The sequence below is a fragment of the Poecilia mexicana genome, unplaced genomic scaffold (assembly GCF_051168715.1).
Source record: "Poecilia mexicana isolate PSO_F unplaced genomic scaffold, ASM5116871v1 scaffold_3, whole genome shotgun sequence".
Lineage (NCBI taxonomy): Eukaryota > Metazoa > Chordata > Actinopteri > Cyprinodontiformes > Poeciliidae > Poecilia > Poecilia mexicana.
Window position 1 is genome coordinate 14,439,931 of NW_028263372.1, and position 27,206 is coordinate 14,467,136.

The following is a 27,206-nucleotide window of genomic DNA, read 5'->3' on the forward strand; positions in this document are numbered from 1 at the left end:
GTGACAGAACGACTGTCTGCAGAGGCTGTAAATAATAACTTAAAAATAATAAAAGTTGAATAAAGTCCATCTCTATTCACACCTGGAGCATTTCACTGATGGCGCCTGTTTAGATTCCCCTTCTGGGTCAGATGACTCCACACACCACTGCAGAGACATGGAACATAACAGATGGATATAATTCACCTATATACATGAAATAAACCAGTTTTTTATGAAAACTAGTAAAATATTAAAACAATTTAGTGAAATACAAAAAAAATGATATGCTGAGTTATAATTTCAAACGTTACATGCATGTGGCACTGTGGCTACATGTTGTATGCTCGTGATGCATTTTAGTGCAGGATAAAACATTCTGGTTATAACTTGAGAGCAGCAGAGAAAGCAACTAGTAAAACAGAGGTTAGATACACAGAACAATGACGTTTAAACCTTAGATAAAATTAATGTTAACGTCATTACTTTTTAACTCTAATCCGTCTGAGTAAAGAAACATATGAAACGAACTGGAATTTAAAGCGCTTGAAAATAATAGGAGTAGTGGCAAAACCTTAATGTGCAGACAAGTTATATTTAGTATGTAGATTAATAATTCATTAAAATGCCCAGCACAAAATGTAATTATCTGAGAGTGAATATATTGTTGTTGCTCTGAAGCCTCAGCAGATGGTCAGGATGAGTGCGAGCACAGACAGGAAACCGAGAGTGGATCTTGGCAGATATTTCCTAGAAAAATAGTTTGAGGAGCTCCAGGTGCAGCGGGGGTGAAGCAAAACAGGTTCTGGGAATTTGAGGAGCACACGTGGTCCAGTTTACATGCAGATCAATTGCGATTCTTTGGGGAGATAGTGTGCGCATATTTTCAAGGCGATGGGTAAGTCTGATGAAGTAATAAGAGGGTGAATACTTTTGTGATCTCAAGTAACCACATCCCGATGTGCGTGAGCAAATAGAGAGTAAAGTTTTTACTGACACCTAGCGGTTTGAAAAAAACATTACGCCTTCACAAAAAACGCGACAAAATGATAACCTATGATTCATATATTCTAATTTTATCTTTTTTATATCAAAAGTTTTTCATTTAAAACCCGTTGGTTTTGAGTCTACTGTAAAAATAGGTCCAGAAACAAACTACAACCCAAAACTACCAGATGTCCCGTACTGATTATATCCAACAACGTTACAAAACATTTTGTTCTGAACTTAGACTTGAATGGGCTTATGTACATTTTCAGGAATTGTACCAATCTTTTTTTTTATTTTTTATAAATGCTTGGCTATTCTAACTTGACAGATTAAAAGTACTGGGTGAAAGATAAAAACTTGAGTCAGGAAGAGCAGCACTTCCTATTTGGGCTGGAAGCTACATGACTGTAAGCCAGATATTTATGAGACAGAGAAAACAACTCTTCAGGGTGTGGACTATGTAGCTTTGAAAAACCATGTGCAAGTGCTATAAAGACTTAATCCTGCATAGTGAGGGCAAGTCTCCTCCCTCCCCCCAAAATAAACTCTCTTTGGAAATAGAAACTATTTATTTGACCTGTTGGGATACTTTACCATTTTATAATAACCACATGCTTTGTGATTGCTAAAGTTTTTTTTGTTTTTTTTTGTGGATAGTATAATCTACAATTATCTGAAGCGAACAAAATGAAATAGTTTATTTGAAAAAAAAATGCATGGTTCATATTCATTTGAATGAATTATCAAGAAGGTTTTGGAGTTTCATGTTTTATGTTTATCTGGTGAAATATTACACACAGACAGGAACAAGGACAGACAGGAACTTTGGGACAAAAATATTTATATTTTTTTCTTTTGAAAGACATGTAGATATATACTTTAAGGGTTGACATTGATTTTATTGAAAGCCTATAAACCTTATATAACTGGGGTGGAAAGTCATTGTTGAATATTCTGCTGCCTACTCACCCATTGTGCAGAACTGGAGGTCTGTTGACGTTACATTGAACTAGTTCGATCCCTCGATGCTATATTCAAATTGTACCGAAGATGCCTCAATTTTTTTTGAATGAATCTCATATTGAGAAACAATATTTGAGTTGAATAGTTTCAACCCTAAGCTTGTGTGACATTCTTGTGTCACAAGTAAATTATTTTATTGCACCACATTCTCCACAATAAATCTTAAAACAACGAATAACAGGAGCTAATCATTTAATTAAATAGCAGTTACTTGTTATTCCTTTTTTATACCTACAATGTTGCAAAAAATATACATAAGGTAAAAATAATTAAAACTTCAATGGTTTTCTATATAGCATTGGACTGGTAATTAAACAAATACTTAAATAATATTATGAAATAATATAGTTTTAAAGACAAAATCAAAACATTTAATTTTGGATTTCAAAAATTAAACGCAATATAATGTAGAATTATAATAAAATATTTATCTGCTTGTTTCTAGTTTTATTAACTTTATGATATATATTTTCACAATTATTTCATAAGTAATGTCTTTATTGTAGTTTGGGACTTTTTGTTCCTGTTGAGAATACTTCCTGGTTTTACAAAATTATGTATAGGTCAGTTACTTTTTTTTTTTTTTTTCAGAACAATGGATGAATAGAGAAACCAGCTGATGTTATTTGTACTTGGAGATTCTTACATATCACATATTTATGTTTCTGTTTTTCCAAATTTGCATTTGTTTTACTTTCTGTCAGCATGGGGGGGAATTCAGTTCACCCGCATACGTCACAGCCCCGGATGAACTCACCTGTTTCGGGGTGTGGCCAGAGAAGAGCTCAGTATCAGCCTCAGCCGTAAGATAACCAGAGCTAAACATTCAGAGTGGAACAATGTTGAGCTGGATTTAGGTCGAGGTGGAAACATAGTCTTAGCTTTGCTTGTTTTTCAGAAGAATAGTTTTTAATATTTGTGGCCTGGTCGAAGTTTGAGCGAGGATTTCAGAGCCGGAGGTTTTTTTTTTTCCTTCTTCTTTTTTGGTGTGTATGGGTGTCTATTTTACCACCATGTGGAGAATCCTTGTCGCAGTCTTCCTACTTTCTCTTATAAAAGGTAAATAACACCCCTTTGCTTTCTATCTTCGTAGTTTATTAAACTTATGTGTATATAAATTTTCTGTTATCTATTCATTTCGAGTTAAACCTTCTGAAGATAAGGTATCGGTCACGTGACGATGTTTAATAGATAAAAATGAAACTATTCTTTTGAACAACCTAATTGGTATCAAGTCGACATTTACGCATTTTATTTGTATCTAAATACATTTGTTGTTACTGATAACATTAATTTTCTGTCCGGCCACCTTATTGCTTCTCTCGCTTCAGGACCCAAAAAAATGGGGAGAGAAAAAAAAATGTTTTTTTTTTTATAAACAATGTTTACAGGTCACTGCTTCCTGGCCCAGTTTAGTTTTAACCATTTAATTTTAAGCCAAAAAGAGTTTTCATTCCACCTTTTTGAATGATGTGTTTGTAGTTTCACTGGGAGTAATTTCCGGTGTTTGTGTCTGTACTACTAGTCTTTCTGGTTTTGCCAGTCTGAAATGATCTCCTTGTTTGGAAGAGGCCCACACACACATTGCTCGACTCTTATCACTTCCAAAGAAAGGACAGCCTAAGTCCTCTAAATCAGCTTCACCTTTTACATTGGTTTGGATCTGAAACATCTTTAATCTGTTTCTCCACAGAGTCGGCTTGTATACAAGTGACAGTAGCCCAGACACAGCGCTCCACAACTCTGTTCGCCTCAGTGACTCTCCGCTGTGAATACTCCACGTCTGCAAACCCCAATGAAGTTCTTGTCACCTGGAGGTACAAGTCCTTCTGCAAGGATCCTGTCCTGGAGTACTACTCCACAGGTAAAGTAGATATATTTCATGTCAGAGAAAACAGGTGGTGTATTTGGTGCAGGTGTTGACATTTCCTCCCAACCTTGTTCCAGTTCATGCCTGCAATCAAACCAGTTTCGTTCCCATGTACTTTAGCAATATGAACCAGTTTATTTATTTTAAATATATATATTTTTAAATCGGAGCTAAATAAATCAACTTTCACATTTATACTTCTTTTTGGGAATATTTTTATATTACCGGCTATTTTCTTGGATTGAGCTCCTTAAGCTCAATCCAAGAATTTAAGAAGTTTCTCATACAGAAGTTGCTGTATGAGAAACAGCAACTTCCTGCCACAGGGAGCTGTCTTAGCTTATCTGCCGTTCATCACTGTACATAAAGCTTATTGACATTCACCCAAAATTAACTTCATTTCAAGTAAACATAAAGCAAACAATTTTCCATGTTAATCACACTACAATAGAGGAAGCAAGTTTATTTCTTATGCTTGTTTATGTGTTGGACCTAAACAACAATTGCGGTTAAAATATTTGTGTACAAAATATTTAGCATTTTCAAAGACAGTGGTGCATCCATTCACCAGGCGTTGGCAGCGAACATGTCTTAATTTGGATGCCGAAATCTGCACCTAAAACAAGTTAATGTTGGACATGCTGCAAATTTTACAATTGATCTTTCATGGAACTAGATTTAGGACAAGGAGAAAATTACAAGTCAACAAATTATGCTACAGAGGATGTATTCAGAGTGGCAAGTGGAATATAACACTCCTGTTCAGTCTTGAAAAGAGTGTGCAGTGCTTCTCGCATCCTAATCAATACGTAGAGTTTAAATGATGGGAAACAATTGGTACTTTGCATTGAGTCTCATCTCTTTGTTTTTGAATAAATCTCATCTTCTAACATTTGAAACTTGAGTCTGAAATTTTAACATGGAAAACTTCAGGAACCCTTGAAACACACTCAATTTGATTAAGTGACAAAGTTATGATTTAAGCCAAGGGTCCCCAAACTTTTTCCTGTGAGGGCCACATAACTTTTCCCTTCTCTGGTGGGGGGCCGGAGTCAGTTTGTAACAGAAAAAGTCTGATGATGAAAAAAAGTCTGATGATTTAGGCAGGAGTGCCTAAATATGAAAATATATTGTTTTCCAGAAAGCACAATCAAATAACCCTCTCTGGGTTCTTCACAGAATAAATCCAGCAAGGATTATAGTCCGTATTTTCCAAACTATGAGCCGCACTGGACTATAAGCCACAACCCCAAAGTTTTTTTTATTTTTTTAAAAACCAGTAAACATACACATATAAGCCATAGATATCTCTACCGCTCCAGGTTTTCCACAGCTTTGCAGCAGCAGCAGAGGGGGGCGGACACCCAAAATCTGAGTAACAACAGGTCAATTGAATATCACATTTATTACAGTTGAAAAAGAAAAAGTTGCCAAGTTTAGATTTAAATGAACTGATTGCGGTTGTTTCCGAATGGTAACTGTAACAGTAAAAGTGTTGATCCTTCGTGTCTGCTACTAGCATGTGCTAAATGAAAATGGGTGCTTTCCTCCTCCTTCCTCTTCTTCCTCTTCTTCTTCTTCTTCAGATTTCAACGGGAGCTTGCATTCATTATTGTTGCACTACTGCCATCTACTGGATCCTAATATACCTCAAATTCTCATAATGATCCCAGTATTATTTAAAAAAAAAAGAAAAATCTTCTTTTTCCCCTCAATGCTATTTAACTGATCAACAACATTCTCAAATTTCAATTCCCTATTAAAACCTAATTCCGTTTTAATGGGCGCTTTCTTCTTTTATTTCCAATTTTGACTTCCATTTGATTCACTTCCTGCTAAAGAGGCCCCTGGTGGTTGAAGAAAACTCCACATATAAGTGGCTTATAGTCTGGGAAATACGGTATATGAAAAAAAATCTGAATGCTTTCTGGTATTGTTCAGGGGGCCGGACCAAATGTGGAGGCGGGCCAGATCCGGCCCACGGGCCGTAGTTTGGGGACCACTGATTTAAGCCATGACTCTGTTTTTGTTTTAACAGCGTACCAGTCTGAGCTGCAGCTCGGACAGGACCCGGCAAACAACTGTCAAGACAGTCAGCGGACGGTTCGAGTCGTAATCCAGAAGAGAGGAAGCAATGAGCCGATTCTGGGATCTGAGTATCGGGAGCGAAAGATCACGATGCAAAATAGTGAGTTTCTATAAGATGTTTAATTTCAATTAGGAGATTGCTTTATCATCCCACCCTTTTTATTATTGTGCCCAGTCTTAAAAATATTTTTACTCAACTCAAACTATTGCGAGGTAATGGGCAGCATTTTTTGACTGAACTTTCAAAATAGTCTATATTTTGTAATTGACTTTTGAAAGCCAAACCAATAAACTCTGCTATAATCTTCATTGAAATTTAATGCCATTCTTCATCCCATACTCATCAATACGACTAATGTGGAAAAAAAAAAAAAAAAAAAAGCATTTTTAAATAGGCAGTTTTATCTGGACAGCCAAATTCTAACATTGATGTACATTTGTGTGTTTGCACAGAGGCAGACTTGGTGATAAATGAGGTGATGTGGTGGGACAACGGGGTTTACTTCTGTGCTGTTGACGCTCCTGGAGACACCACCGGTGACTCGGACAAAGAAGTCAAGCTCATCGTCTACAGTAAGAAACGGAGAACGTCGACTTCTCAGCCGGGATGTTTCCTTCTGTAGCGCAGTTCACCCAGACGCCACCGTTTCTTCTTCTCTCTCCTAGATTGGCTGACGGTGCTGTTCATCATCATCGGGGCCCTCCTCCTGCTCCTGCTCATCTGTATCTGCTGCTGCCAGTGCTGCCCACAGGTTTGCTGCTGCTATGTCCGCTGCCCCTGCTGTCCGCAGAAATGCTGCTGTCCTGAAAGAGGTAAATGTAGCAAGATGTAGCAGTCAAATGGTTTAATAAAAGCATATCCCAAATAGCATAGCTATTGCTACTTAGGGTATGCCATTTGCCTCATTATTTTTAAGTTCTGACTATTTTGAACATTACCTTTGCTACCTTTCAGCTGTTATGCAGCATCGCATGATGAAGGAGGCTCAGAGGGCCATGACTCCATGGTTGAACGGGCAGCCAGTTTATGCGCCATTGAGCCAGGTGTCCTCACAGATGAACCCAGCTCTCTATCCAGGTACACAAAGAAATGATCTGCTTCTCGGCCCACTAAAACACTGATCCTAGTATTTGTTTTTTCCTACTTCTATAGCAAATGGGTGTCTTATATTTATCCATACAATTTATAAACACAATTTTAAAGAACTGCTGTGTTTTTAATGTCTGGGGTTCTGATCAGCATCTGTGTTCTGTGAACAAGCGGTGGAAATTTATCATATCGCCATTGTGAGACCTTTTTTCTTCCTTAAAGAGGAAAGTTCGTTCCATTTCCTTTTCTGGGTTGCAATAATAGGAGTCTCTCTGCATCTAAATAGTGAGTGTTGTACAGTTTCTAAAATATAAGCTAAACAGTGACTTATCTTATTCCTTTTCTGGATTAAAAGTGAGTACTCCACAGTTTCTAACAAAAATAAAATAAAAAAGAGGACAGGACACATTGGGGCAGATGGCAACATTCAGACAAAACAAAGGCATGAGTGTAGGTGGTGACATCACAGGGCCATGAAACCACATTGCCCAGCCTTCTGGCAGAAGTCCGATAGAGGTGTTGTTATCAAGGCATGATGGCCTTGGGAGCGCTCAGCTCCACAGCTCCATGGATAACAGGAGGGGGGTGAGGTGGGAAGGAGCGCTATGTTTACATATCTTCAAGGAGATTAGAAATATGCAGCTGTTCCAAGGCAACACGGGGAAAGCCAATTCAGATGCAGAATGTCTTAGGTCGGGTAGATTATAAATTTCAATCTTCCCTAAAGTCCCTCCGACACATCTCAGTTCCCAATCATCCAAATTAGTTTGGTCGTTCCACTGAGCCGAAACTAGCAACTTCTCCAAGATCGATTCCATCCCGTTAGTGAGTTTTGGATCCATAAGTTGTAGATTTGGAGGATGGGCAAAGAAAGGCTCCAAAAATATGGAAAAAGACAGGACACAACCAGAGCAAGCAGGGCAGGCATGGGCAGGGAGGGAGCAGAGGAAAAAAGCGACTGCCTTCACTGAGAGCAGGAGAGGAAAGGTTGAGGTAGTAACTCAAGTTGGCTAAAATCTAAACTGAGAAATTTAAAGTGTTAGTTCACTTTAGCCCATTTGGCCTTTGAGGCATTATTATTGATGTATTAAGCCTCATTCAAAAACGGAAAAGATTGACACTAAAACATATGAGCTTTCTGATAGATGTGTACTCTCCTCTAACTCTTTTGTGAACTTGTTTTATTTTGTTTTTTTCTCTCTAGGATCTGTCTCTGGGAAGAGCATCCCTCTAAAGCCAATGCCCCTGCCCCCCCCTCAGCCCACAGCTTACAGCATGCCCCCTCCTAGTGTCCAAGGCACCCACGTTTCTGCCAACACCAATCAGATGCTTGACTACCTGGAGAACCAGGTGCGAGGAATGGATGTCACAAGTCCTCTTCTACAGGTATGTTCCCCATATTATTGTCTAACCTCGAATATTTAAATTACAACTTTACATAGGAACCTATATGTCACTGTTCCTGTGGACTTTAATTCATTTTCTTTGCTTCTTTGTGCTTTTTATTTAGAAGCTAACTATGCATGCATCATGATATCATGATATTTTCCTTTAAAAACATAAGTTTGCATGCATTAATTGCTCTTTCTACTATTTCTAATGTGCTCTAAAGAAATCACCACCCACTGTTTCCATTCCCTTCCACATGTGCCTCAATTTTCACATGTGGAAAACGAGGCACATGTTTTACTAACAGGGCTTTGATGTCAACGCAGTTAGTAGAATTACCATATTATATAGTTAGTGTCGTTAAAAGTTAGAGAAATTTTAACTATGAATGTTAAATGTTCAATAACTTGTAACTATAGATGTTAAAAGTCCATAGTTTTAACATCCATGGCCTCAGACTTCCCTTGATGTTTTGGTCTGGGTATGATCTGAGAACCATGTTGTCCAGATCCCTGGTAGGTTGAAGTAGAGCTTTTGAAATGTTAAATGGTAATCTTTCAGCTGCAGTCTTGTCTGTAATTTTTGTGGGTGTTTTTTTTTCCCCCACGTAAAAAGTAGGAGTTGGCTTTATTTTATACTACAGGAATTATCCGGGCATGATTATCTGTAAGCTTTGCTACTGATGCAGAATGTAATTTTTTTTCTCACTTTCTTGGATTAAAGATCTTGTTCACAGTTCACATAATTTAATGATCTTGTGCATAACTGAATATATTTGTAAGGTGAAATAAGCTGATATTTTTCTTTTCCTGACAGTCCATGCCACCCTCCCACATGCAGCAGATGCCTCCTCCTCCCCAGCACATGCCTATGCACGTCCCATTTTCCCAGGGGGCTCCCAGTATGATCTCCGCTCTCGATGACGGTCCAGTGGACCGCCGCGTCATTACAGTTCCACCAAACAGGGATAAGTATTCAGGAAGACCCCCGGCACCCAAGACCCGCCCTCCCAGCTCCAGCGAGAGCAGCCGCAGTGGCTTTGGCCGTAACGATGACCGTGGGGCACCAGGCGGGCGGCGTTACCCCTCTCCAACCAGATCTAGAGGAATTCCCCGGAGCTACAGCGAGGAATCCCTGGACGGGAGAGGTCACTATAGATCGAAGCCGGGCATGGATCGCCCTCGCTCCCGTTCCAGGGATGATTTGTTTGATAGCAGGTCCAGAGGGGACTACTCTCTTCCAGCAGCAAGACGCTCCAGGGGATCGTGGGGCTCCGATGATGACTCCAGCAGCAGGAGAGGAGCAGCAGGGGGTAGAAGAGGAGGAGGAGGAGCCTGGGTTGACAAACCTCCCAAGTACACAGAATACGAGCCAGGACAGAAACCAGGACCACGGAGGAATGAGTACTCTGTAAGGCACTCATTGTTTAAGTAAACACAGAAATGATCAAAATAGACATGATGAAATGTTTGGCTTGCCCGCATCACTTCTGAAGTGAATCTAAAGTCGTTTTCTCCTTCACAGGACAAAAGTTCCCGGAGCGCCACCAGTGTTGTCATCTAAGCTGTCCGGCAGGGAAACCATTTCTGACCTCTCAGCAAACGTGCACAACTCATTTGCCTTTTCTGGCTGTGGGTAAACTCTTAAAGGACGACACAACAGTTTTTTTTATTTTTATTTTATTTTTTTGCCTAATTAGATGGAAAGAAGATTGAAATCTATTTGAAAGACTCAGTGAAGCCTGTAAATTGTGAAATGCTGCGAGCTTCTAATGGTTTCCTTTGTTTAATATTCTGAGCAACACTCCCCTCTGCTGGTTTGTTTGTGTGCTTAAAAAACTCTTAGGTAGCATCAAAGTCACAGCTTAAAGTCACATAAACCTCAGGTTGGATGTTTGTGCAGCAGCACAGGCAATTCCTGGTAATAATAAGATAATAAATGCTTTTGCAATTGCAATCAGGGCCAGTAAACTACAGCTGTTACATTACACCTATTTGTACCCTTAATAATATAAAAAGACCTTTGTCCATGTTATGCTTAAATTTGTAAGTGTTGTAAATAAGTGTATTTTCACATCTGCTGGGCATCTTATAGTGAGTGCAATGAATATATATTTTTTAAGGTTTTGAAGGGAACTGTGCCACAAAAAGCAGTCGGGGTTATTTTGAACATGTTTGTAAATCTTTGTGCAGTCAATAAATTACATATTTGCACTTAGTGCTCACTTGAAAAAAAAAAAAAAAAAAAAAAAATAAAACTGTGTGTAAATAAGTGATGATTTTCAGTGATGTAGGACACACTCCAAACTTTTTTTTTCTTTTTTTATAGTTGCACATTCTGAACATATGGTTGCCCTCGATTTCTCTGTTGCTTAAAATCATGTACAGTTGGTTTGAATTTATTAATAAACTCTATAACTTTTAGGTATCATTGTTCTCCGTCTTGAAACTTAACAGTTGAAGAAAAATATACTGTCCCTGTGACTGTGTTGTTCCTGGTTGAAGGTAAGGGATGTATTCTATATACGTTTTGAATCATTTGTGACAGATAAATGTGTATCATATCACCCTCCCTAGAATAATGTAAAATTGTTCCCACATATATCATTTACAAAAAGGTACAAAATCTTAAGTGGCATTGTGATAAAAATTGTCTTGTTTTTGGCTCGAATCTATAGATCTGTCTTGTATAAAATTACATCACCCTGTCCGTGACTTAATCACCACATTGTCTAAAACTGGCATGATTTTAAGCAAGCCGATTTCAGCTTCATGAAATCGGCTTTAAATTCAGTTTGAAATAAACACTCCACTAACAAAACAATCACTATTTTTCCCTGTAAACACAAAAACATTGCATATAAAATAAAATGGCATGATTGGTTCAAGTTTTTTTTTTTTCTCTCTCTTCAGCTAGTAAATTTCAACTTCACCCACTGAGATATATCAGAAAAGGGCTGCACAAAACGACACAAATGATAAAACGGGAACATTTAAAGAAAGTTTTAACAATCAATATTTTCTAACTTGTTCCTACAATGCCACAGCAGTCACGCAAAGAGGTAAATGTAGTGTGGATAAGTTTGAGAATCCCTGAAATGCAAATTAAATCCTATATTTTTTATATTCATTTATTTTTTATCAGAACGACTCTACAATTGTGCAGTTCCGTCTTCCCTTTATCTGCTTTCATGGATATGATGCCATGTGCACTAATGAGTAGCTGACTTCAGTGTGTCTCAGTTGACAGATGGATTATTGTCTGTCTTATTTATTTTTCTGCCGCTACGTATCGTTTTCCATATCTGTGGCTTCATGGATGAGAGGAAAAACTGTTTTAACTTCAAGTGCTCCTGAGCTCGGTAAACCAGAACAATACTGCGTTGATAAGTGTACAAGCAATAAACCTGATGTGGCGTTTGCGCTTTCCTTTGATCTCCAGCTCATAACTCTTATCTGTCAAACTGTGCCTGAACTGCGACTGTGCAGATGTAGCTTTCTGGAGTTGTGATGCGTCAGCTGTGACTGAGCCTGTTCATTTTGCCCACTCATTTATCTGGACAGCTTTAAGCCGCTTCTTTCTGTTTTTTCGTTTTGTTGTTGCGCCATGTGGTCCGTACATAAATACTGCTCTTTGAGAAAGCCTCTCTGAGCCTCCAAGTACTTTCCCTCAGGTTTGCATGCAGAGGCGCAAAAAGTGGGTATGCAGCGTATGGAACGCATAGGGGCGCAGCACCAGAGGGGGCGCCAAATGTACAGTTGCGCCACTGTTTGCATGTGTGAACTTTTGACTGATTCGTGTACAAAGGAAATCCAGTTCAGCTTGCTTTTCCTCAAATGCCAGTCTTAGTAAAAAAAAAAGAAAAAAAAAAAAGCAATTTAACGTTGTTGGATTTTACAGTTAGTGGTGCACTAGAGTATTATGTGTTAAGCTCAAGGCCCGGGAGCCTAATCGGCCCACCATAACTTTTTTATGTGGCCCTCATAAAATAGGAAATAGGTCTTTAAATGTAACAGCTGCATAGAGAAACGCTACTTTGTCAGCCAAATCAAAGTAGATTTTGTCTGCGTAGTGCCAAATACATTAAAAGATGCTCAGTACTATTTCATTTTAAGAAGTACCACATACATATATTGTGTTTTATGGGTTATTTTTCTACAAAAAAAAAAAAACAACATATGTTGAGCTACATTTGTGAATGGACATATTCTCAATAAACATCAACGCTGGTTGCAAATCAAGAAGTAAAACTAAGTGAACATCTTTAGTCGAAATAATTCACTTTTCCAGAAGAGCTGAGCCAAATGATTCGGATCCCGGAAAAGAACCGGCCGAGGCTGTCGTCACAGCCACCGTGCAGCGGGTAGCTCTTCAGAGTCGCGTTTGGATGACGACGCTAGCAGAGGAGGTGCTGCTTTGCCACGTCGGTCTCTGTGCAGCGCACTTACACTGTTGCTCCTCCAGCCCAGCACTAACTTCTAGAGCCGATTTATGTTTCCAGAGGAGGAGAGAGCGACCCCCCAGCGTCGCCGTTGCCGTTGTAAGTCGTCGCCACGCCCGCATAGTGTTGGATTTTGAAGCTGGAAGGTGGAGAAATGCCCGTTGCTGTCTGGACTCGTCACACAACTGACTGATGCATCCTCGCTCGGCTCAGTTCAGCCCTCCGCATGTTGTCGATGTTGTGTGAGTAGACCTAGCTTTTAAATTCTCCTCATTTATTCCAACAGGCTAAACAGGCTAGCAGCTTCACATGTGTGTCTTTTATAAGGCGAGCTTTATAAAGTATTCTCGCAAGTTTTCGTGGGGGTTAGGGGGTGGGGGAAATGAACAACGCTGCCTTATGCCATGATTCACGCAAGCAGCTTTAGTGCATGTCTTAGCAAGTCAGTGGCCATAAAACACCTCATAGCAAAATGTTCCTTCGAGGAAGAAAAACAGCAGAGTCCAACAAGTGCATGTTCAGGACTTCTTCATCTCCAAAAGCCACTTGGAAGCCCAAAAAGAGAGACGCGCTGTCGCATCACGAAGACCGAGTCATTGCCTGTAGTCAACAGTTCCTGTTTTCACTTTTGACTTACAGCTGTAGTTTAGGTCCCTTGTGGTGTGTTTGCGTGCATGCTAACGTCTGTTTCCTGTTTGTAGATGCAGCTAAAACAACCTAATACTGCTGCTACGCGTTCAGCGAGCCCCATTATCAGCATCTCCATCATTTTTCATAAAGCACATCAGCATAAAGGAGATGTTGGTTCAGCCAAAGGCTGGATGCTGTCAGCCTCTGCTTTGTGTTACAACGGCAAGGAAAACGGACTTGATTAAAGTAATAAAATAAAATAAAAAAAAAACATGATGGGGATAAAAAAAAAATGCACAAAACACACAATGTAGCCCCTTTTATGTGACGTTTAAATCGGGTCCTACAGATTATGTTTTGGTTGGGCTTGTATTCGCAGCTTGTTTTAACGTAGGGATTCAAATGTCTTGTTTTAGGCACTAGCTTTTTGTCGACTAGAAAACAATGCTATGGATCTCAAACTTTTATTTTAAAAGTAATAAATACCACTGCTACTACAGTTTAAGTGGCATTGCATAATTGGTTGAAGGAACTAGTGTGTGTGTGTTTGTTTTTTTTTTGTTTTTTTTTAAAGTTGACATCTCAAAACTTGAAACATTGACAGAAATTTTCTAGGTGACAAAATTCCAAGTGCGAAAATCAGAGGTTCAACATCAAAATCCAGTACGGCCTCCTTGTATGTAAAACTTAGTGATTAGGGCTTCACAATATTAGAAAAATGTTGATTATTGTTGCGATGACAATTTTACCCTGAGATGGATAAAAAGTGTTTGGCTTTCAGTTCACAGCAAACAGACCGGAGACTCTTCTGTTCAACTGCTAGAAATAATAATTAAAATATTTCTATCCCAGTGATTTTTTTTAAATTTTTATTTTAATTGAAAAAAGTGGGAAGTTCTGGCTAACACCTATATTTTCTGAATGACTTGACCACTGCCACCTCTCTGCCTTCTAAAACGCTTTACGCTGCATTTAACAGCCACCGCACCACACATATTACAGGCACCAACAGCCTGAGTGCATGGTGCTTAAATGATTAGCTACCATTTATTGCAGCCCGGGCAGACCTTAACTGTGCATATTGTGTGATTAAATGAGCAAAAAAAAAAAAAAAAAAAAGATTTATTTGTCTTGGTCACACTCTGAATATTATACAACTTCCTCAGTGAGCACGTTGCTACAGAGTTTAAAAATACAAAATGCAGACAAGTTCATTGCTAGTTTGCATTGCTCCGAAGCAGCCGAGGAAAACAATTTGCAGGTCCTGCTAGTTTTTGAATTTCACACTGAAATTGGGACTTCAGAGGGAATTTGGACTCAACTAAGGCAGCCGCCACTATTTGTACATCATACACTCAGATTTACCTGGAAATTACCAGCAAAATGTTCTTATTAGTTCTGCTACAGGTAATCTAAAATAAATAGATAGAATATACTTTATTGATCCCCGAGGGGAAATTGCTTATTTGTTGATAAGGTACTCCATCTAACTATTAAATATTAATGATACTCATATGCTTCCCAATGTTCACATATTTTGAGATGCGTTGTCAACAACTTTCCTCTTGAGTTTCTGACGCATAAATTTGTGATGTTTTACTGGTTGTCAGTCACAGGTACAATCAGTTGCCTGAGAAAGGGCAAGTCTGCTTAGTGGAAATACTTCAGAGGTAAAATAGAGGAAGAAACAAGTTATGAATGATCTCCTACGTCTGTTTTTCTTCGTCTTAAATCCTTAGTGGAAAAACAACAACAGTAAATATATTAAGATTCAATTTAGATGAACTCATTCAAATATGAGCAAAGAGGATTTATTTTTACACACTGTTTTTTTTAACTTGGGCAGCGTTTCAGAGATCAGGCATACAGTTTTGTTGTTTTGCTTTTTCTTTTTTTTTTAACATGGACATAATATAAATCTTGTTGCCATTAATAGAAACTGTCAATTATTATTATTTTTTATTATGTGAGTTAATTTTGCTTTCGCTGGAGCTTTTAAATTTGGTTTGGAAGAAACACTTTTCATTAAAAGTTAATTAAGATAAGTAATAAGTCCCCATCAATTGTGATGTAGGGATACACAGTTCATTGTTTTAATAAAGTGTCACGTTTGGTGCCAAAGAGGCTGAAAAATACTTGAGGCAGCTTCTGAACTTTGCAGTATTTTAATAACCTGCAGACTTTCCAAAAAGTATTAAAGTGCCCGTGTAATTGTCGTCTATGTTCCAGTCAGACATTGCTTGCTCTATAAAAGCAGCACATTACTGATTAATATACCTGTAACTTTCCTACTGTAATAAAGATTTTTTTTTTTTTTTTTTACTACATCATTGTTTTGTTTTGTTTTTTTTCTGTCAGACACATAGTACTTTATAGATAACACAATGAAGATAAATTGCTCCTGTATTGGTCAGGTTTTTTTTTTTTTAATTTTAACTTTACAGTCCTTCTAGCCAGTTGTTTTCCATTTTGAGCTCAGCCAGACAGAGCTGCTTTTTATCCGCTGAGAATTGGGGATCGCTCCGTTTGTGTCACCGAGATGTTATTTGACAAAAACCAGGGATGTTGCAATAAGGGAGGCTTTGGATGAGGTGGTGTCGGTAGCGACATGAGAAACAAACAGAGTTTCAATGAAGCTCCCTCTGCAGAAAGCTGCTTTGTTTGGTCTGTAAAATCTACACCGGTCTGTCGCCAAGCTGAGCTGAAACTCGTACAGTTCTGGTGTAAATCTCTTTGTTTTTATGCTGGTTACAACCTGTATGTTGTAGTCAAGATCTTTGTTTATATAACAATCCAAAACTAAGAGGGAAAAAAAAACACACACAATCTACTTTCACAAAATACTCTTAAGTATTTTTTTCCTGAACTTTTGCCATGGCGTGGCAGATTTACTATGTTTAATTTTGTTTAGGAACGTGAAAATAGTTACAGGCAGTCCTCAAAGTTAAATAGTTCTGTATCTTGTCATATTTAATCATGGTGGTGTTTTCCCCAACATTAATGTGACATTTAGTTTTTACAGTGACGAAGGTAACACTTTATTTGAAGGGGGTTGAATAAGACTGACATGACACCTGTCATGAACATGAATAAGCCTTCATGAATATTTATGACTGTTGTCATAAAGCGTCATTTGATAAATTTTGACACTTTTAATGCAAAGTTGACATTATTCAAAATGTCTTTGTTATGACAACTTGACATTAACCAGAAATCATTACTGATATAAATTTGTTATAAAAGTATTACTGATTGCACTTTAAAAATTAGGTAACTTTATGTTATTAAAGGTAAAGTTTAAACAGTTGTGATTTCTTGAAGGCTTATTCATGTTCATGACATGTTATGTCATGTTTATGACAGTGTCATGACAGTCTTATTCAACCCCCTTCAAATAAAGTGTTACCATGATGACATATAAATGCATTAACAACTGGGAACCCGCTCACTGGTAAACAGGAGCATCTGTGCAGCTTATGTTTTCTCTCTTAACTTCTCAACCGTGCGCTTATTACATATAGGTTGTAAAGTTAATGTCTCACATCCTTACGCTAATTACATCTCGTTTAAATGTCAGATACTGTTTACCTTTCAGGTTTGCTGGTTTTCAATTGCTTTTTTTTATGATCTGTTTACCCTTCCTGTTTTTTTTTGTTTTTCTTAATTGAGCCTTTTGTTTTCCTCGTTTCGCCCTCCAGTGACCTTGAAGTACATGGTGGGTTTTTGAGAGGAACGGTAACTGGCGACCATGCCAGGAGGCCGCAGGGGTCCCAGCAGACAGCAGCTAAGTCGCTCCTCTCTGCCGTCCCTGCAGACTCTGGTCGGAGGCAGCGTCAGCAATGGCATGGGCCTCAGGAACAGGTAATGCACACATGCAGCTTGGAGGACACTCAGGACTGCTGCTGTAACATGACTTTGTTTAGGACATGGAGCTCAGCACTGTCAATAAGTGGAGGAAAAGGCATAAAACACAAACTGTGTCCAGGTAGTGTTTGCTGTGTTGACACAAGGAGGTTTTTTGGGTTTTTTTTGCAGGAAAATGAATTAAAGAGCTTTTATAATATTTTATTCATTGGTTATTAAAGGAAAACATAAACAAGCTGTCTTTGGTCTTACAAAATTCTGATTTAAAATGTTCACAACTGTAAAGAAAAAATATTGAAAACTACAACTTTCCTCCTGCTGAGGGAAGTTATGAAGTAATTAGTAGCAAAAACCTGAATTGTTGTTTCCAAGGTTGCTATGCGACGTCATTTTGGCCAAACTATCCAGCTTTTACCATGTCTGTCTCTGACAAAGAATCATATTTTGCTAAAGACCTACATATAAAAAACTGTCCTGCTGTAATTTGAACCTGTCATACAACACATTTAGACCCTGTTCACAAAAAAGGATTGAAATTTGATATTTAATCAACAGCGTGGCATCTTTTTCTTTTAACTAAGAAACAGATAAGTGGATGGGTTTTGAATAATCCCTCAGCCATCTGCACGATGAGTTTCTTCTCATCACTGTGGCAACTTCCACATTTGAAGCCCTGCACGCGTCGACAACCACAGATGTGTCAGGACGGTCGCTGCATCGTTGCGTCTCGGTCAGGACTTCTTAATGGAAGTTTCTTCTCCTGTCTTTCTCCGCTTTAGACGCTCTGCTTGTCGAACCTTTGCACAGTCACCATGATGCAAATGGAGAAATTACAAAATCAAAATAGCATTCTGTTGTTCCTTAGTTTAGTCTTACCCTGTATAACTTGGAATATAATTTGTACGTTTCGCAGATTATGTTAGTTTTAACACGTGTAGCTTTCAATTGATCAGTTCAGACACGCTCTTCAATATCGTGGTTGCAGTTGAACTTGTTCGACCAGGTAACATTATTCTTGAGAAGTTATTAGTCACAGTCTTGTGGTGGTTTCTAACCCGTTTGTAAATAAATAAGGCCGAGCTTTTTCTGTCCATCGAACTACAAGGACAGATGGAGGAGTTGTCGACTGAACTTCTATTCTTCACATCCAGGCCTCGAGCTCTGGCGCCTTTTAGCTGCATCCCTGCCCCAACACACCTGAACCAAATCGATGAATCACTGCCTGTATGCAGTCATTCTCCAGAGTCCTGCCGATGACCTCATTATTTGACTCAGCTGTGTTGAAGCGGTGGCGCATCTAAAAGTTGCAGAACTTTTAGACGCATCGAGCCAAACCTGGAGGTCCTGGATATGAAGATCGCTTTACACCAGAATGAGATTAAACTATTCGGTCTCTAGGGTGTTTAGGATCCTCCTGAGATTGCAGATTTGTTTCAAATATTAAATGTATTGTTGTCAGGGTCACGAGAAAGTGTGCAGTAGGTTTCAAGGTAATGGCAGACTAACCAAATCCCACAAAAGAAGTGAAGTAGCTCGCCACATTGAAAATCTGACACCACATTTAGCATTTCATTTTTCAGTATTGTGGACAATCTGATAATAGGATCCCACTGCTATTGAAGAAAGTTCAAGTTCAAGATTTTGTTCTCGACTCTCATAAAAAGAAGGTCAGACAAAGTCTAGGAATTTGAGACAGAAAAATAGTAGATTTGTGTTATGAAAAACACTTTAGCACACTGATAAATGAACTTGTTGAACTTGGGTAATTTTCACTTTTTGTTATCCACCATGTAAATCCTTTCATGCTCATTTAAATTGTGATTATGAAACATTTAAAGAAACCCTCGATTCTGTAATCTGTCTTTTAATGAAAACTTAAAATGTTGTACATATGTTAAGAACGGCTTTCACTGAGCATTTCATTACTTTTTCAGGCATGTCTAAATGAAGCTGTGAGGATTATTAAATTACCTGCTCATGTTTCTAGCATTTCATTTGTTTTGTCTCACTGTTTGTGTTAGAATTATGTATTATCACTCTTACTATAATAGTCTTATATTACTATCTTGATTTTCATTTAGAGGTTCTAACTTTTTACTGTGCGTGTTAAAACTTTTGACTGCTGTGTTGAAAACTTTTGACCCACTGTCACAGAATGTGTCTGCAGCACGATTATCTCTAACGCTGTTCTCGCCGTCCTTGGGAGAAATCGCTCTCGTGAGAAAGGCCTAGACGACCTGTGTGGAGAGACAAAACTTGCCTCTTCTTTTTCTCTCTCCCTTCTCTGAAAATAAAAGGCACGCTCTGACTGAAAGATTTCAGAAAACACAGTGAATGGCTCGCAGGAGCCGTACGCTGCCATTTCTCTTTTCGCGAAAGCTTGATTGAAACATGGTGAACGTCGTCTGCGGCTCTTTTTTTGTAGGTATTTTAGTGTTGTAGGTTTTCAGACCTAACAGTGAGGAAGTGGAAATTTAACAGAATCTTTTGGGGAGTTCTAGTCTCTACAATTTACCGCAGGTGCAGTTTGACTGAAACGCACTGTTTTGCTTGGACTTCTTTCAGAAGCAGTAACTCGGTGGGTCTGTCTGCTCCGCCCATTTCTACTCTCATCACTCCGGAGCCGGTCCGTCACTCGCGGATCCCCGAGCTGCCGTTGGACAGCAGCTTCCTGTTTGAGTTCCTGCTCTTTCTCTACCTGTTGGTTGCTTTATTCGTCCAGTACATCAACATCTACAGGACGGTGTGGTGGTACCCCTACAGTCATCCGGCTGCCTCTACCTCACTCGTGAGATTGCACAGACATTAGTTCAGTTAATGTAGAACAACAGAGATGAGCAGGAAAAGTTTTTTTTTTAAGAAAAAAACCAAACTCTGTTCTTCTTGTAGAACTTTCATCTAATGGACTACCACCTGGCTATCTTCATCACTGTTATGTTAGCCAGGAGGCTTGTTTGGACCATTGTGTCAGAGGTAAACATGCTGTGTTCAGCGCTCTAATACAAAAGCTGTAAAATGTACCTTTTGGATGATTGCAAAGTAGTTGTTAGGTCACTTTTCTTTTCTTTTCTTTTTTCAGGTGTCTCAGAGCAGCGGAGGGTCCCTGTTCCGCTACATAGTACTTATTACAGCCCGGCTCAGCCTGCTGACCATGTGCGGCTGGGTGCTCTGCTGGACGCTGGTCAACCTGTGCAGGAACCACTCTGTCCTTAACCTTCTGTTCCTGGGATACCCGTGAGTCCTCAGAGCGGATCGCTGTCCAGAGCACTGTGCTTGTCTAATATTTAATTTCAGACAATTACACTGAATGTAGTGGAGTAAAGTCAGAAAGTCTGCTATCAGACTGTTTATTAAAGGAGGGTATAATATAAAATCCACTTTTTTGAGCCTCATATCATGTTATAATGTTACTCCCTGGTTAAAAACGTACAAGTGTTGCTTTGATTCTTTGTTACATGTTTGAAGAATCCTTTAATCTCTTTTACCTAAACGCCTTCTCATTCAAAGTGGAGCCTATTTTCACAAAGCTCCCCGTCACGGATCACCCCGCCCCCCCACACTTCCTCTCTCAGCTCCACCAGTGGAATTGGCACTGTCATGACAAGGAATTTTGCTGGATGATAAATTGTGCCAGACGTTATTGTGATAAACGATAATGCTGTTGTTTTGAAGTAAGACAATAGTAATGGCAAAATAATCCATGAACTCATTCTCAAAAATCAATTAATTTGAATCCTAATGAACATTTAGCACTGGAACTGGAAGGCATTTTAATCATCCAACATTTGTTATTGCAGCAGAAACGACAAATAAAATGAATTATGAAGTATCAGTAAACAAATTTGTCCTTCAAAAAAAAGGTTTAGTTGAAACCAAAGCAGCAGACTGAAGACTTTTGTCATCCAGTTTTTGGTAGAAAGAAATGAGAAAACGATAAATCATGTAAATGGAAATTATTATATGATTAACTACACGTGTCTACACTTAATCACCTTCAGTCCAGAATCTAAAATACTTCAGTAAAGCCTGAACTGGATTAGTTTACTTGGAACAAGATTTCTATTCAGCGCTGTTCCCATTACTGTCCTTCAAGCTCTTACCTAAGCAAAACAAAACATATTTTCACAGCTGCATCTGATAAATTGCCTTTGCTAGTAAAAATATATCTTCATCGGAAATCTTTTCAAGGAAAGATGTACAAAGCTGCTAATTGATCTGCTTATCCACAACAGTTCAGTAATGCCAGGGAATCTTTCCGTTTAATGTGCTAATGGAACCAGAAAATGCAATTTGCTCTCCCTCCGTGTCTCTCAACATTTTAAAGATGCATGATGTGTTCACGTCACGCACAATGTGAATCTCATCCTTTCTCTGTTTTCCGCTCTCGCTTCACTCGCCGTCCTCTTCAGATTCAGTGTGTACGTCCCACTCTGCTGCTTCCATCAGGAAGGAGGCAAAAGCCCGGCGCCGGGCTCTGACTGCGAGTACCCCGCCGAGCAGCAGCAGGCCGACCTCGCAGAGTCCCAGCTCTTCCGACCTCGCGACTTCCTCTTCCTGCTGCGGGAGAACATCAGAGAACAGTTCTCCAGCCCCCCACACATGCCCACTCACACCTGCCCGCAGCACATACACTCGGACACGCCCGAGCTGATTCGAGCAGAAGTGGAGGAGCTGAAAAGCGACTTTAACCGGCGGATCAAAGAAGTGCTATTCAACTCACTGTTCAGTGCTTACTATGTAGCCTTCTTGCCTCTCTGCTTCGTCAAGGTTGGTGTTTTCTTGACGTGAAGTCCTTGCGTCCGGCCTTCCGTTTGTTCAGTAACCGTACCTTCATTTTGGGCCAAGTTAAAACTAATCCCATTCCTTTCCTCCCAACAGAGTACACAGTACTACGACATGCGCTGGTCTTGTGAGCATCTGATTATGGTGTGGATCAACGCCTTTGTGATGCTGATGAGCCAACTCCTGCCTCCCAGCTACTGCGACTTGCTCCATCGCTCGGCGGCTCACCTGGGCCGCTGGCAGAAACTGGAGCACGGTTCATACAGCAACACACCTCAGCATGTGTAGGTGTCCAACATACACACACACACACACACACACGCACACACACACGCACATTGTTGTTGTCAGAGAGACAAATGAAGCTGATATCGTTTGTGGTTTGTGTGGTGCCGGTGTCTTTCAGGTGGTCAGAAAGCACCGTTTGGCCTCAGGGGGTGTTGGTACGACACAGTCGATGTCTATACAAGGCTGTTGGATCCTATAATGTTGCGCTTCCCTCTGATGTTTCCCATGCAAGGTTTTATGTGAGTATCTCATTTTGTTTAGTCGGACCCAGTTACATATTCATGTGTTCTTGGAAAGAAACCTGAAATGGAGAAGTGAGGATTGTTTTTTTTTTTGTTTTTTTTTTTTGTAAATTTGTATTCGGCCAACATTTGATACTGATGAAAATGGGGCCTTTTATTTACATGAGCTTAACCACAAAAAAACTGAATGCTTGCCCTTTTGAGCTTCCCCCAACACGTGGTGAACTGTAAGGTAATCAGAGAAGGCGCAAAGTTAATTAAAAATCCAATTTATTTTACCAGTTCCCTTTTTTTTAAAACAATAGAGTATTTAGGTTAATGAATTTCCCTAAAGTGAACATGTAAAGCCAGTTTAGTTGCTGTGTATTTGGAGAAAGGAGGCCAAATGTGTGAAAATAGGTGGAGCCAAAAACGTGTTTAATTCCTGCCTGATTTTACAATTTACCAATATTTTTGCTGGGAACTGAATGAAGTGGATAGAAAGGTGATGTTGTGCTGTGGTGTCACTGCAAAATAGGTGGTTCTGCTTTAGTTAGTGCAACAATTGCTGTCTCTGTGCGGGTCAAAAGCAAAAGTAGAAGAAATCTGTAAAAGGAATAATACGTTTGACAGTGCTGTGTGTCCAGTACGAGGTTTTTTTGTTTTGTTTTCTGGATGGTTTAGTTGATTATACATGAAGGAGAGACAAAGAGTAAAAACAAAATTGAGCAAATGGGATTTGAGCCGCAGCAAGGTCTGCAGCCTCTGCACATGGTGCATGTGCTCTGTCAAATGCTTCTGCAGTACAAGAAGTCCTGACAATGAAGAGATTATAAAACACAAATAAAACGTCACCCACATGACAGCCTTCAAATTATGGCCCTGCTTAACATCAAAGGGGGGAAAAAAACAATGTATTTAAAAATTAAGGTCATCTGAAATAAAACAATTTATCATCAATGTTGATGAGTCGATGCCTAAAGGTTGTGTGACAGAATGTGTATTATTTATGTGACAAGCAAAAACCATGGCAGCGTTTTGAAAAGAAGATAGAAGTCAAAACAGATGAATGTAAGCCGGATTAGATTTGTTAAAAAAAAAAAAAAACTTACATTTTAAGCTTCATATATTTTTTAAAAGAGAATTTATTTTAGAAATTAAAAAAATTAACTAAGCATCTTTACAATAATTGTGAATTGAATGTAACCTGAATATCACTTCCTGTACTTTCCACTTCAAAACTTGAGTTTAAAATTTTAACAATAAGGCTTTAATGCACTGGAAACCCACAGGAAACCTGCTCAGATCGTGGATTTGAGTTAATGTGCAACTTTTAATGTTGTTTTTTTCATAATCTTTGGGAAGACACAGAAAAAGCACAAACATCTAATTAAAAATGTAGTAAATTACCCTGAATTTTCAAAACAGCCAAACAATTAAAGTGAGAGTTTCGCTCACTTCACAAGATCATATTTTCAATTTGTTTCTGAAAATTCCTGCATCCACACAAGCTCTGAAATGTTCAAGGTTTATTACAAAATACCCCTGGTCAGCAGGTAGCACTAAAAAAAAAAAAAAAACATAATTCAAAGTGAGCATATTGGAGCAGGGCTGCACTTTATTTTAGCTGTTTTGGAAGGGCTCTTGTAAAACAGTTTTATTTGACGGTTTATTATTTCCTCTGAGCCGATACACTTTCCACTAGCATGTGAAGTTTAGTGCCGTCCTAGTCGGGACAAAGCGATGCGGATACTGAAACGCTCCACACTCTTCATCTTGTAGTCCAGAACAGAAAGCAATAGCTAGCATGCAGGAAGCGTGTCATCACTTCAACATTTTACAAATCTATGTCTGGCTTCGAACAAACTCTCCTATTCTCACCAATAATTGCTCCTGTGAATATACAAGAGGCGGCAGACGCAGCACAAAATGTCCGTTTTATGAAATACCCATCTTAATTTTAAAGCGGAGATTTTTAAGCCCTTTGTCATCTTGACCCAAAGTAATTTTTATTCTCAATTCTCCTGTGTGTCCTTGCAGTTCCTGTTTCATAAGCCATTGCGGATCTTGAACCTGCTGATCGGGATCGAGTCCAGCGTGGTTTTGTACCAGCTATACTCTCTGCTGCGCTCTGAGTGCTGGAACCACACGCTGTCCCTGGGCCTTATCCTCCTCTGCAACTATTACGTGCTTTTTAAACTTCTCAGAGATCGCATTGTGTTGGGCAAAGCCTACTCCTACCCTCTGTCCTCCAACAGTTCGGGGCTCAAGTCACAGTAAAAAGGACAACAAAACCTCACCTACAAACTCTGAGCGTGGAGCTGTGGGCCGGAGGGGGTGCAGACTGTGAACTCACAACTGTGTTTTTGATACGGTTCTATTTTTAATGCGATGTTTGTATATGCCTATTTAAAAGAATATTTTTATTTTGTATACTATTTCGTGTTACACCGGGCATTACCGCTCTGACATTAGCATGTTGTTACGTTGTTGCCAGACGACAGGGAAGTCAGGGAATGCCTGGGGGTGACTTTCACCAAAGATACTTTCACGTGCAAGCGGCCAATCGCACATCAGATGTGGCCCGAAACTGTTAATAAAGTGGGGAACTCGAGACGAGAGGAAAGATTTGTGCCTGAGATCCAGATTGTTGTTTCTTTTTATTATTATTATTATTATTATTATTTTTTGCTTCAGCCCAGACTCTTTTCTCTGCAGGCAGCCAGTGTTTTGGGAGGCAACAGGTTTGATCATTTCAGCATCAATGCTGCAATTTATGGCAACCCTTAGATTCTGCTCTTAAAGTAGTTTGTAATTTTGCCCAAATGTTCTCATTGGCAGAGTTGGATGGGAAAGGTCACTTATTTTATTTCCTTTGGGATCATAACTAAATTCCTTAGTTTAATCAAAATAAAGCTGAAGCATGCAGCTGTAATGTGGGCCGTACTGACTTTTTCATGTTTCATTTGATCAACTCTGAGGTTTTTTTTTATCCGACTATACAAAAATATATACATTTCAAAATGACGAACTATTTCTAAAGCAGATTTTTATTTTTTTATTTTTTATTTTTTTAGTAGTTTTGTTCAGTTTTGACAGTAATATCAAAATAAGTGCAACAGGAGGCAAACTGATCCTAGAAGTCTACAAAAAAAGCTAACTTGGTTGAACTGCGCTAAATGTTTGTTTCCCCTCGCTTCACATCAGCTGTAGCTCCGCCTGTTGCCAAACCGTAGCGCTCGCACGATGCGGAGGTGTCCAGGAGAGCGTATCGTCAACAGGTGCATTATTTAGTTCGAAACTCTTGACAGATTGCTGACCTACATTTGACTTGCTAAATTCAACTTTCTGTGATGTTGTAGGTTTCTGTTTCAGGCTGTTTCCACAACACTTCAACTCCTGAATGGGAATTAAATGGCAGGATGATACAACTTGTAATGGTATTAAGTCCAGTTTAGCTGTTTTGTTGGGTTAGAGTGGAGAAAATGAAGAGAATGTGGCGGGTAAAGTGCTGTCCTTGGCTATCCCAGCACTTGTTTCCACTGCAACACGAAAAAGCTGTCATCACACACTGATCTGGATTTACCAGAAGCTACTGCTGGGTTGGGGGTGAAAGCCAAAGTGAAAGCTGGCAGAAAATACTCTTGTAACATTTCCAGTTCCTATATGCAAAGTTTCCAAACAAAGGTCACTTTCTGTTTCGTCTCACTCAGTGATCAGCCTCGTGTCCTTCGTTGCTTTTTCTGTTTGAGCTCCGGCGCTGAAACTCCCGAAATGAAACTCCCGAATCTTCGGTTAAATTTGATGCAAAATACAAGTGCCAGTTTTCTAATTAGGTTTGCTCTTCGGTGCTTTATGTGTTTCACATTTTTCACACGAATGTAGTAAATATCAGCAACGAAATGGTTCTGTTGAGATTGCATGTTTGTGCAGCTGATTCCAACCAGCCTTAAGAGCACGGTGATTTGAAATACTGGTTTTGAATGTTGTGGTTCTCCCATCTTTTCACTCGCCCATAACTGAGTAACGCTGCTTAAGGGTTTTAGGTTCTGCATCTGTTAAGTTTACTTAAATGCTTCATCTTCACTCCCTTCCAATTGGCAACTCCGAAGTAGGTCGAAAAAAAGAAAAAGCGATCAGTCTGTATGTTGACAGATTACATGTTCACCTTTTGATCCCATTGCTGTGAAATGTATTTGATCTTATATGAGTTTACATAAAATTTTACAAAATGATAATGTGACTCAATTGTTTCAAACTGAAAATAAGATTTGGGGTGTTGGGGGGCGGGGGGGTTCTCTTTTGGTTTCAGTGTGCCAAATCCCAGGATCCAGGTTCAGATTGCTGGGTATTCAGCGTGTCACAGCTGGGGAAGTTATAGGACCCGCTCCTCATCTCTCAGCTTTTGACAGTATTCAGCTTCCGCAAATCATTTCTGGATATTCTGACACCTGAAATAAAGTAAATATGTTCAAACCAGTTGAGTTATATAAATTTTTTTTTAAGGATCTGCTTCATTACATTTTTTGTAGTCTCTGATTTTTAGAAAAG

General features: G+C 39.2%; 2 protein-coding genes across 2 annotated transcripts; both read left to right on the top strand.

Annotated features, from left to right (window-relative positions):
• The first annotated feature begins 2,641 nt into the window (after positions 1-2,641).
• On the top strand, positions 2,642-10,856 carry ildr1a (immunoglobulin-like domain containing receptor 1a). The gene is made up of 9 exons (XM_014981525.2): positions 2,642-3,051; positions 3,686-3,856; positions 5,901-6,050; positions 6,404-6,523; positions 6,617-6,763; positions 6,906-7,028; positions 8,245-8,426; positions 9,246-9,839; positions 9,954-10,856. The coding sequence occupies exons 1-9, from the start codon at positions 2,985-2,987 to the stop codon at positions 9,990-9,992; spliced, it is 1,593 nt and encodes a 530-aa protein (XP_014837011.2). The 5' UTR covers positions 2,642-2,984; the 3' UTR covers positions 9,993-10,856.
• Positions 10,857-12,720: 1,864 nt separating this feature from the next.
• Positions 12,721-27,134, top strand: tmem39a (transmembrane protein 39A). The gene is made up of 9 exons (XM_014981520.2): positions 12,721-13,112; positions 17,199-17,361; positions 19,930-20,152; positions 20,254-20,337; positions 20,444-20,598; positions 21,774-22,131; positions 22,243-22,430; positions 22,553-22,673; positions 24,696-27,134. Exons 2-9 carry the CDS (start codon positions 17,249-17,251, stop codon positions 24,933-24,935), a joined length of 1,482 nt encoding a protein of 493 aa, XP_014837006.2. The 5' UTR covers positions 12,721-13,112; positions 17,199-17,248; the 3' UTR covers positions 24,936-27,134.
• Positions 27,135-27,206: the final 72 nt, after the last annotated feature.

What these genes read in the sequence shown, in the direction of transcription:
- ildr1a (XM_014981525.2), top strand. Translation starts at nt 2,985, where the DNA reads ATGGGTGTCTATTTTACCACCATGTGGAGAATCCTTGTCGCAGTCTTC. An exon ending in AGTCAAGCTCATCGTCTACA is followed by an intron (nt 6,524 to 6,616) that starts GTAAGAAACGGA and finishes TCTCTCTCCTAG; the next exon opens with ATTGGCTGACGGTGCTGTTC. An exon ending in GAACCCAGCTCTCTATCCAG is followed by an intron (nt 7,029 to 8,244) that starts GTACACAAAGAA and finishes TTTTCTCTCTAG; the next exon opens with GATCTGTCTCTGGGAAGAGC.
- tmem39a (XM_014981520.2), top strand. Translation starts at nt 17,249, where the DNA reads ATGCCAGGAGGCCGCAGGGGTCCCAGCAGACAGCAGCTAAGTCGCTCC. An exon ending in TTTGGACCATTGTGTCAGAG is followed by an intron (nt 20,338 to 20,443) that starts GTAAACATGCTG and finishes TTCTTTTTTCAG; the next exon opens with GTGTCTCAGAGCAGCGGAGG. An exon ending in TGCCTCTCTGCTTCGTCAAG is followed by an intron (nt 22,132 to 22,242) that starts GTTGGTGTTTTC and finishes TCCTCCCAACAG; the next exon opens with AGTACACAGTACTACGACAT.